General features: G+C 38.2%; 1 protein-coding gene across 1 annotated transcript; it reads right to left on the bottom strand.

Moving 5' to 3' along the window:
• Positions 1–1,759: 1,759 nt before the first annotated feature.
• LOC306885733 (tripartite motif-containing protein 46-like) lies at positions 1,760–11,208 on the bottom strand (the record flags this gene model as incomplete). Its single annotated transcript, XM_079442469.1, has 11 exons — positions 1,760–3,277; positions 5,225–5,292; positions 5,396–5,625; positions 6,523–6,861; positions 7,899–8,020; positions 8,116–8,369; positions 8,447–8,542; positions 9,316–9,462; positions 9,630–9,828; positions 10,725–10,875; positions 10,959–11,208. The coding sequence occupies 11 exons, from the start codon at positions 11,206–11,208 to the stop codon at positions 2,839–2,841; spliced, it is 2,295 nt and encodes a 764-aa protein (XP_079298595.1). The 3' UTR covers positions 1,760–2,838.
• Between the last annotated feature and the right edge of the window lie 1,010 nt (positions 11,209–12,218).

Here is a 12,218-nt window from a genome sequence, read left to right as displayed (position 1 = left end):
GCGTGCAAAACTTTGTTGGAGATGAATCGTGGAAAACGGGAGAAAATGATGGAGGAGACGGGATGGATCTGTCGTTTAGATGAAAGCGGAGATGAAAGACAGAGAAAATCAACCTATGACTTACAATCTTTAAGAAATATCACCCTCGGCTCTTATTGGGCCATCACACTCCCTAGAGTAATGATTTCGATGAGGGCGAGAAGGTGTGCGTATGAGAGAGAGAGAGAGAGAGAGAGAGAAAGGCGACGTAGTCTTGGATTTCTGTCACCAGAAACTCAAGCCAGAAGAGAAATCTATGCTTTTAAAACTTAACATTTCTGAAACGTTACATTCCATGAGAGGAAAACATTGGCTAACCCCTCCTTTGGTTCATCGGCTCTCAAAGGGTCGGTCTAAGCTGAAACATACCTAACCACTCGACTTTCTGGTTTCTAACCAATATGGCAGCAATTAAAGACATATGTGGATTTTCATATAAGAAGTTTTCTAAAGGAGCATATACAGACATGCATATCTGCATAGTATCAAAACTTATTTGGTTTCTTTGAATTCTAACCAATATAAAATTAAAAGTAAAATAGGGTGCACATATTGTATGTTTAATAGAAATTCATAAATTAGAAATGGCTTAAACTGCTTTTATAAATGTATTTTTAATTTTAAAAAACAAGGTATAAAAAATAAATGCTTAACCAATTAAAAATTAGCTACAGTGACATCACTCTCATACATGTCCACCAGAACCTAACATGACAGTAGAAGGTAAGGTGCATCCTAATTTGCATACTTATTCTATGACATTTTGCAATATAAATAGTGCAAGAAGTGCGTTCACATTTTTTTTTTTCAAGCACACCTGAATGAAGTGTAGAATGTTGTGGTGGCTAAAGAGTCATATATAATATAAAAAATGAGTCATTATAAAATTCAGACACTACATTGAGTATAGTGCACAAGTGTATAGTTTATAGTGCGTCATTTGGGATGCGGCTTAAGTCTCTGTGCCAGAAATAATTCTCTATAGTGCGCTTCACTAAATATTAAATAGTATATACACCTTCTGTGTACAAATATTTAGCGAACAAAATTTTTGGCACCCCTAGTGCAGTTAGCTCTCTTAAAGACATGTTCAAATAAAACACCAATGGTTTTTGTTATATAGCTTTGATGGCAGTAGCCTACTTATTTCTATTTATTTATTCAGTTATTTTATTTTTTTGACGTACCATCCAGTACTAAGCGATCATGCAGCTATAGTTTCCGCCTCACAAGATTGAATTTTCTTTTTTTTTTTTGCACAAAATTGAGCACAAATGGACTAATTCCTAATCTTTTGTGGTTAATAAAACACGTAAAAGCTGTTGAAACATACTTATATAGGCTATTGTATGTAAAAAGAATCCTTGTCTGTGACCTCCTTTGGGGGTTCAAGCCTTACGGGGGGGTCATGCGTCACCAGATCTCCCTTTATTTAGTTTCAAAGGACATGGTCTTCTAAAATGGCACATTTTCTCTTCATATGCTTGATAAAAATTAAATAAAAATGCCATGCACCAATGCATATGAAAAGCGCACCATATGTTGTTTTCATATGTGACCTGAATTCCTTTGATGGCCAAATGTTTAGCTAAATGGAGGCATTTGCAGTAGTTCAAGTCTAATCCACCTTGCAAGGGGACAGGCGCTGACATGTGTTTGAATAAACTGCTGCCCCCTACTGATAGAAAACAGTAATACATAATTTGTTCTGAGTATAATCTGTGAAGGATATTTATTAGAATTATTTATTACCAGCAGGCAAAAGCCACCATTCCTCTCCAACAAGATTCAAACTACACACTAAAGCCATTCCAGGCAAGCACAGCTTTAGGCTGGACTGAAATCAAGGGCATGAGTCAAACTCTTAAAAAATACTCTCTACAAGCTTCAGTATGAATTTGCATAAGGTGACTTATAATGGTGGAGTTAGTGCACACACACATACACGTTCAATCGCATAAATACTGAGAAAAGCAGAGCACTTTGCATACTTTTCTATTGCATTGACGATTTTCATTCTTAAGCAGAAGCTTCACTTAATTTATTTAGCTTTAATTGTTCGATAGCATATGGGAATTCAAAACAACAATTTGTGTAAGCTATAAGGTAAGTGTGCCCTAATAAATTACTCAGACAAAGTCCTTTTATATGTCCTCTGCAGTCTAGAAGCCACATATTTCAACAAATCAAAATTCTTCTTAACCATCTAAGGCAAAAACAGCAGCGATAAGCATTTGGTCTGGCATTAGGCGTATGTTGAGTAAATATCTTTGTAAATGCTGCAGTTGACAGCTGAGTTTGACAGGTCTGTCCTGAAAGCACATGGCTAGAGGTTAAAAGAGCAGATGTTTACGATTGTATTGTGGGTTACAAAATGAAGCCTTGTGTAACAATTTGGAATTTCTGCTCTGTTTGGAGATTAATAAACAAGAAACACTTTAATACAAGGTATATTATATCACTACAATATCTGCAGTGTGGGAGGAATCTAGTATACAAAAACTTTGAGGCACATTTCCTACATTGGAACAGAGAGGTCACTGATTATAAGTTGGGAAACATATATTTTTGCATATATATTGTGTTTGTGTGTATATATAGGTGAATATGCATTTTAAAGAGTTTTCTTGGGTATATAGGATGGCATCAGCAAATTAATAATTCATCAGTAATTCAGCAAGCAGTGCAGCAATAAAGGCCTCTCAAAACAAAAAGAAAAATAAGCAGAGATTGATATTGGGTGCAATTAAAAACAACTGTCTCTAAAATCGAATTATAAAAATGATAATCAGTCAGAGTTCAGTTCAGTTTTGTAACGCGTGATTGAATAGTGACACGTCTTACAGGGGTTTGATTTGCATTACGATTGGCTACCAGCTCCTGTAGCTGCAGAGCTCCACCTCCAATGAAACAGAAAGCAGGGCACACAGGGGCAGAGCAGTCCACAGGCCCTTCCCATAGTGGGCGGAGAGAGTGGGCATCGTAAAACGTGACACGCCCCTTCTCAAAGTCGAGACACAGTCCTAGTCTCGGAGGCAGTGGATAGGTGACGCCAGTTGGCGATGAAGGCCCATTGCCATTAGTGAAGCCAGACTCTCGGTAATTGGCGTTGCTGTGATGGGAGTTGGCGGAGGAGGGCAGGTAGATCTTGCCCATGCCCATTGTGAGGAAAGAAAAAGGGGGAGGAGAATCTGACGAATCCTCGGCTCCACTGTCATGGCCGCTGTCTGGATCATATCTATCAGACAGACAAAATGGATTCAATACGGTCAAAGCTAGCATGAAAAATGATTTTGAAGACAATGGTGTCATCATCCTTCTCAATTGAGTTTCAGTTTTGTTCTCATCCAGAACTTCAGAAATGTCAGTGCACTCAATTCGAAGAAACTCTGATATCATGGAACTTTTCATTTACACAAAAGGTGGAAAAGGTTACATTTAAAAAAAATGCATCCTAAGAAAACTAATGTTCTTTTAAGAATGTTTTTTGGGGGGTGGGAAGGGGTGAAATGGATCTATTATGGCATCAATGTAAAAATCCCCCTTTAAAAGCAGTTTTCATTTAGATTTTATTATTATTTTATAATTGCAATAGTTTTGAACATAATAAAATCGTGTAATCATATAATCGCGTTTGGTCTCATACTGTGTCGCGTGTCTTGTCGGTGTCTGCACTTGCTTGGCCATTTTTTGTGATAAACAGGAGGGTGGGTCCAGCTGAATTCAAGTGGTGATTTGTTAGATAGGTATGAAAAAGGTTATTATACCGCAGCAGAGGTCACGGCAGCCGTCGTGTAAAGCCCTCCTCGTGTGAGGACCGAGGAGTGTAGGGACCATCAACTCTACCGTGCGACTCCACCGGACAGGGACACCGGCAAGGGATGCGGGTGTCGCTTTTTATTTTTCCTCTTTCCTACTACTTGTTTCACTTCTGTTTCAGTTTTTATGACCATTTCTTACTATGTGTAAGTAAGTTGTTGTTGTTGTTTTAAAACATGCGTGCTTGACTCAGTGTTGATGTCTGTATGGGTTGTTTATTCAGTTTTAGTTTTATTTAATTTTAGTTATTTTAGTACTTCATACTATATGGAAATGAAATACTATATATATATATATATATTGAATTTATTTTTATATGTATATATAATAATAATAATAATAATTCATTACATTTATATAGCGCTTTTCTGCTTTTTCTAAGCACTCAAAGCGCTCTACATTGTGAGGGGTGGTGTCTCCTCGTCCACCACCAGTGTGCAGCATCCACCTGGATGATGCGACGGCAGCCATAGTGCGCCAGAACGCCCACCACACACCAGCTTACTGGTGGAGAGGAGACAGAGTGATGAAGCCAATCAGTGTAAGGGGATGATTAGGAGGCCATGATGGTCAGAGACCAATGGGGAAATTTGGCCAGGATGCCGAGGTCACACCTCTACTCTTTTCGAAAGACATCCTGGGATTTTTAATGACCACAGAGAGTCAGGACCTCGGTTTAACGTCTCATCCGAAAGACGGTGCTTTTTTTTTGGACAGTATAGTGTCCCCGTCACTATACTGGGGCGTTAGGACCCACACAGACCACAGGGTGAGCACCCCCTGCTGGCCTCACTAACACCTCTTCCAACAGCAACCTAGTTTTCCCAGGAGGTCTCCCATCCAGGTACTGACCAGGCTCAACCCTGCTTAGCTTCAGTGGGCAACCAGTCTTGGGCTACAGGGTGATATGGCTGTCTATATGTAGATGTGTGTGGCTGTACATACACATGTAGTTGTTTTTTTGGTGTTTGGCTTAGTGTTATGTTAGAAGCATTGTTATACTCATACCTTTTGTTGTTTTAATATTTTGAATTGTTTTTAGCTTATTTTATTTTATTTTTTTTCATTTAAATGTTTAGTATTGAAATGTTGTTGTATGTTTTTGTCAATTTTATTTAATTTCTTTATTTTCTTAAATGTGTGTATATAGTATTTACAGAGTTTTGACTTTTAGTTTGTTACTTTTTCTTATTTGTAAGTCGCTTTGGATAAAAACGTCTGCTAAATGACTAAAAGTAAAGTAAATAAAAGCAAAATTGGAAGTACCAGGTGCCATATCTTAATATTAACATATCTACTTCCTGTTCTCATCTCAGCAGTTCTTTTCTGTCCTTTTCCTTTATTCATTTTGAGATTTTGTTCTTACCTTGGACTAGCCATATCTTGAGGCAGATGAAACCACTCCTGAAGTTTGGATTCCAGGCCCACTCCAACCTGTAGAACAGAGTCAAGGACAAAAAAATGAGGGAAAAAGTGATATAAAAAGAAAAGTTACAGGGAAGACAGTTCATATATTTTTCTTCTTTACAGAACTCGCCTTAACCAGATATGAGCCGGGCTCCACTGAGCATGCCCAGTAGTGTCGGCCCTGCGTTATGGCCACGTCACCCACAAGCAGATCAGCTGTCAGGTGACAGGAAGTGAGTGCGCGATCGGCGGCCTGCAGCAGGGAGAGACCGGGCACACTGCGAGCACACCTCTGTTCCTTACTCACCACCAGTCTGTCCGAGTGCAGACCCCAACGAGAGTCCAGGTAAAAATTCAACACTGTCGGGGAGGCGGGAGGAAGACAACAGCGAGGGAATACGGGAGAAATTTTGAGAGGGATAGAAGAAGAAGGGAAAGAGGGACAGTATTAAGGCACCAAAAGGAGGGACGTAAGAGTGGGCGGAAAGGGAGAATAGAAGTATAGAATATGCAAAAGGAGGACAAGGCATAAAAACAGTAATCAGGAAAACAGTAAACAAGGAAAGAAGACAAAGAAATGCACTCTGGGAATAGCAGGGTAAAATCAAGACTGCAAAAAGCAGGAAGATTTGTGTTCCAGCAGACAGGCAGAGAAGAACAGGTGTATTTCCTCATTTGTATTTCAGAGATAAAGACTATTCACATTAAAATCTAATTTATTTAATCTTAAAAAAATCGGATTCATGTCTTTGTATCTCTTGCTTTCGTGTTGGCGTTTTGTCGTGAACATCTGCCTTCTGGTTGGATGTTGCAAATCTTGGATTATTATTTGTAACATGGGCCTACGTTTATTGTGATTAATAAACATTATGGAGCATTAAAGTTTGCTTATGGCCACATTTACAAAGCAGATGGGTCAACATTCACATAATGTTTCACTACATTGAGGGTTTTGTGTGGAAAATAAACATACTGGTGGTTTAAAGAATAAATGGCTCAAATAGTCAAATGATGAGGGAATTATAAACAAGAAAAAAATATATAATAACAGAAAGATTTTTAAGGGCTTTAAAAAGGGAGCAGGAAAATAGCGCTGTTATCACTAAAGCTGGAAAACATGGAAAAACCAAAGGTTGTAGAGAAGGAGATGGGAATGGATAAAAAAAGAAAAAAGATAAAGAGAAAAGAAGATAAATGAGCAGATGAGTATCATTTGGGAATGAATTTTGTTTGTGTTGAAAAATCCTCAGGTGTTACCTGGAGCTGGTGGTGTGTGTAAATATACTTCCTCACTGTATTCGCCAAAGCCGGCCTTGTTGCAGCCTCTCACCCTCAGCACATACACACTGTCCATCTCCAGCCTGTCAATCACCGCACAGGTCCCGGTCACCTCCTCCAATCTCTGCCAGCCCCAACGAGCAGCAGCCAATCCCCCGCGAATCCCCCCTCTCGCCCCGCCCCCTGGCACCACGCCCCGCCGCCGGAATTCCACAGAGTAATGCCAGGCAGGAGTGGAGTCTTGAGGCAGCCGCCAGCATAAGAAGAGCTGGTCGTAGGCGAGGGTTCGCTGGGTGTCAATCACAGGAGCGAAAGGGGCTGATGGGATAGGTAATTTTGGTTGGGGTTAGATTACATGACACTGCAATTATATTACTTTTTGCAAGTAAAGTAGTTTTCACCATAATATTATGTGTTTCAGATAAGTTACTTTTTTATGTATTTATTTACTGACAAATATGACACTTCTCCCAGTAACTTTCTGTGAGCTTTTCGTGAATTTCTGTGCATTAGTGTATACTAATATGTCTGTCATAACACATTATCATTATATTAGCAGGGATTCTGCAGAGCTTTTAAAATCATATTTAACCTACACCATGCATCCATTTTCCAAACCGTGTTTTTGGCTTTTCCTGAATCATTACGGGACACCTATAATATGTGTTTATTTTCAGACTATTTTAGACTGGTTCAGGTAAGTACTGCTGCAGAGTAGCCCAGTACCACATAAACAGAGAGAAGTAGCTCCAGCTACAGTGTTCTTCCACAAGACGCATGCAGTTCTGTTTATTAACCGCTAGTGCGGCAAAAGTTACGGACTGCAGCTTTAAGATATGTTTTCTTCAATATATACCTTTGTACTGAAAGTAGTTCATGTACTAACATAACAATACATGAGAATTAGAAGTTGAATGATGTTGGATTTTGCTGTTATGATAATGTGTTTAAATTAAAGCTGTTACAGAATCAGACTACAGTGATCGTGCTATATTGGTTCTTTCTGTGAATAAAGTTGTACAGTGCGACCAGTGTAGTCCGATTCCTAATCTAATGGCTCATATGAGTGGGCTTTTTGAATGACTCTTAAGAACCGGTTTGTTTTAGTGACTCAAATTCATACAATGAGTCAATCAAACTGCTTCCAGAATGAAAAGTTTGTGGAATCTGGGTTTTTTAGTGAGTCAAACACATTCACTTTACTGTGTAATTGTGTAATTAAGGATTGCTAGTCTGAAATAAATCAGTGTAGTGCTGATCTAACAACTCATTATGGATACACATCAAAGATAGACATTATGAGTTTGTCGGCAGTATTTTATAAAATGTCGGTGATCATTTATTCCTTTCCCTACCCTGAATGAAGTTCAGGTCTGTGAGGAGTTTGAGCTCTCTGGAAACATCAAGCTGGAAGTGTCGGAACGAAGGATCAGCAGAGAGAGAAAAACGCTGCATAGATTCAATAGACTGGGCCAATCTGCCAGAAAGAGAGATAACAGTCCAGTGTTTTCGCATTTTGGGAACAGACATCAGTATTATCAGCAGATAGTAAGGGGGGGTAAGCCATCCCACCTGTTGTGTGTTATTCTGGCTGCATGCACAAAGCTCGATGGGTCATTTTCTTTGAGCAGCTCTTGAGCGAAAGCCATCAAGCCGGCGTGCTCCAGCAGGCTCCGTTTTTCGGCCACCTGATTGGCCAAAGCCTCTGCCCTTCTCTGCCGTGAGCTTTCCAGAGCCTGGGCCAGCATTGTCTGCCGCTCGGTCAGCAAGGCCATTATCTCCTTCACGCAGTGAGAGAGCTGCTCTTTGGCTGATACGCTGTTCACCTGCATTCATGCACAATTGCTCAGCACATCAAACACCTGCTTTCCTTTTGTGACATAGAAGGGAAAGGTGGCCGTACCTCAGTTTGAGTGATGGCATTCTCCAGTTGTGTGATCTGAGTCAACACTGTGTCCTGATTGGACAGGATGTAGTTCAGCTCCTTGGTGATCTTGTCCTACGGTTTAAAAACAACACACAAGATTTTTTATTTAAATCTAGCGCCTTTATTGAGAAGGTTAATAATAGTGATGTTTTTCCTTCTTCATTATAGTTTGGCATCAATTATACAAGTAGAAATGTAAAACAATGAAATGAATATGTGATATGATGCATTTGTATTTTTATAATATTTGTTTTTAGCACTAAAAAAATAGAGACAGCCCATTTGTGATCAGATTTTGTAAAGCTTTCAAACGTCACTGTGAATGCGAAATATCATCTTATTGGATTATTTAGTGACCTCTCATATGCTTTGGATCCTGGGAATATTATCATCCTAAAGAAAAAAAAACTAAAAAAAAAAAAAACTACAGAAGAATCACCCACAATGGTGTGTTTACTGCTGATTTCCTGGCTTTCACGAGTTCATAAACTATGGATCTAAGACATGCGATGAATAGACTTAAACATCACAGCTAAACAAACTGAACACCATTGTGCAAAATGTTTGTGATGGATAAACTCATCTGAACACATGACTTTCCCCATTGTTGTAGTTTTTTTTAAGATGCTTCTAACTCCATATGATTACAGTAACTGCTTAAGGTAATGCACTGGCACTGCCATTAGGTGGCACTGTTGTAGCTTTTTAAAAAATGACTTTATTTGCCCATACTTTGCTTCTAAAAATGTTTTAAATAAATTTCTCTACAAGAGAAAAACATGGCAGTGTTTGACAGTGATTTATGTCAGGTACTTCATTAAAATCGAGATGAATTGAAAACACACCTTAAGAGTCTGGTAGGCTTGGGTGACGGGCGCAATCTTGTGACCCGCATGGATTCGACGCAGTTTACAGAGTGAACAAAGAAGCATATGACATGATTTACAGTAAAACTGCAGCCTCTCCTGGTCATGTTCTGTGCATGTCAACACCTAGAGAGACGGAAAGAAACTTTACGAGACACTATGGATAAAATAAAGCTGCATCTGCATACTCATTTTGTGAAAATTCAGTTTCACTTAGAAATACAGCATATTATGGAAGTAAAAGGGGTTGTGAATGCAGTTTGGTGTGAGAGGTAATCGGGTAGTCATCTCACCTTTGGCCTGAAGTTGAGGGTGGGCTGAACATGTTCATGCTGGGCGCGTGGAGTGCCCCAGGGGTGGTAGAGTTTGAAGCACTCATTACAGAAGCTGGCTCTGCAGTCAGTACAGCCTTTAGTGGCCTCCAGGGCCTGTGGGGGTTTACAGAACTGACACATCACAGCCACACTGCCCAAGCTCACTGTGTGCCTGTACCTAGAGAAAGCCAGACAAACAGAGAGATCCTGCAGTGAAGTGTTTGTTTATATGTCTATGTGGTTTTATTCATGTAGATACAGTAACACACAGGGAAAATTGGGTATTCAAGATTCTGCTTAAGATCAATAGGCCACTCATCAAATAAATAAACAAGAATAAATGCTGAAAATATATTATATTATATTATTATGTATTTAAGATTCTGTTTCACTAAAATACACTAATCAAATAAGAAAATAAGTAGTATAAATGCTGAAATTGTTTTATATTATATTACATTATATATTTACGATTCTATTAGATGTAGATCACTAATCAAATAAGTAAATCATTACGAATGCTCAAATGATATTTGTTGTTAATAGTAAATATGATATTAAACTATACCATTACAAATATTAAATGTAATAGAAAATTGTGTATTTAATATTTTATCTAAGATTATTAGGCCACTAATGAAACAAGTACATAAGTATTAATGCTGGAAATGTATTATATTATAAGTATTACAAGTAACATAATATAATATATTAAATTAAATTGTGTATTTAATTTTATTTAAGATTACTAGGTTACTAATCAAGCAAGCAAATGTATAAAATCCTCAAAATGCTATATTATATTATTATATGTTCTATTATATTATTATAATATTAAATTGTCTATTTAAGATTCTATTTAATATTACTAGCAAACAAGTATAAATGTTCAAATGATACATATTTTATTACAAAAAATATAATATAATAATGTGCATTTAAGTTTCTATTCAAGATCACTAGGTCACTAATCAAATAATTTATTAAGTATAAACACTGAAATATATATTATATTATTACATTTTAAATATATAATATATAATTTCAGTGTATCTGATTGTGTGTATTTATTACCTTTCTACAATTCTCTCCAGTGTAAGGTTCCTCATGCACTCAGCCAGTCCTCTCTCACCTAGTTCTACATCTCGTCCACAGGGGACGCAAGGAAAAAGCATGACAGGTGGAGGGCCTTCCTTTCGCCTGCGGCCTGGGTACGTCCCAGGACCTAAACATACACACACAGTGAGATAAACTAAATATATATCAACCTGTTTATATGACATTGAAGATGGCACATACTCTACACACCTGAGCGCAACAGGCGGTCCACGCGGTCAGATTTAGGCATGGGTCTGCGCATCTGCCGTGGGGACCGTGTGTTGGGGGTGGAAGCAGGCGAGTTGGGCTCCGGGGGGAGCTCAGGCTGGGGATAGCCGCTCTGAACCAGCACCTCGGAGGCACACATGAGACAGACGCTGTGCAGGCAGGGAAGTACAATAGGCTGCTTCACAATGTCCTTGCACACAGGACACTGCAATTCCTGCTCCATACTCTTCATATTGGACTGAAATAAATGAATGGAGGAGGAAAAGAAAGGGGATGAGTGAGAGAAAGATAATAGAAGATCTTACAAGTATTGACTACAGTGAAACACCATTATAAAAAACACTGCATGTGCTACAACTATAAAAGAGACTTTACAAACAGATAAAACTATTTTTTTAAATGTAGTACATATACTGTACTACTATTCAAAAGTATGATTTTTTTTTATGTTTCTGAAAGTCATCTCATTCTCATCAAGGCTGCTTTTCATCAAAAATAGAGCTGAATTTTTACTCCAGTCTTCAGTGTCATATGATCCTTCAGAAATCATTCTAATATGCTGATTTGGTGCTCAAGTAACATTTCTTATTATTATCAATAATGAAAAACATGCTGCTCAATATGTTTGTGGAAACCATGATATATATATTACTTAGGTTCAAAGGAACAGCTTTTATCAATAGATTTTTTAACAGTGTATTCTTTACTGTCAGTTCTTATGAATATAAATGTATCCTTGCAAAAAAAAAAAAAAAAAGTATTCATTTTTGTATTCATTAAAAATGTGTCGTGGTCTTAACATTATAAGTTCAATGCACTACCAGTTGAACTACAGAAAAATTTAAATAAAAAAATAGCCTAAATAAATTACAGATAGCAAGCAGTAGCCCCTTCCGTGATAAATTTAGGTCCTAAATTTAGGTCCTTGAGTCATATTTGGGACAGAATTGTTGTGCTCTATTAAGAAATATGTCTCTGATGCACACTGATTTTAAGAAAGAGGAAAGTGGTGGATAAAATGAGTGATGAGACTAGATTTCCATGCTGCCTGGTTGCTGAGAGAGACATGCACACCTTTATAAATAGCTGTCTCTGGTGCACTGCTACTGGCCTGCAATGCTCTTTAAAAATGGATAGTGACCTGATGTTGATGATTTAAGCAGACAGCTGGGTGACATTGGAAGCTCCGGAAAGGCCACATCAGCTAAAGCATGACCTTGTCCATCAGACTAGTACAGTATA

Source organism: Barbus barbus (assembly GCF_936440315.1).
Source record: "Barbus barbus genome assembly, chromosome: 19".
NCBI lineage: Eukaryota > Metazoa > Chordata > Actinopteri > Cypriniformes > Cyprinidae > Barbus > Barbus barbus.
The sequence above is the reverse complement of the archived record's forward strand: the minus strand, read 5'-3'. Positions and strand labels throughout refer to the sequence as shown.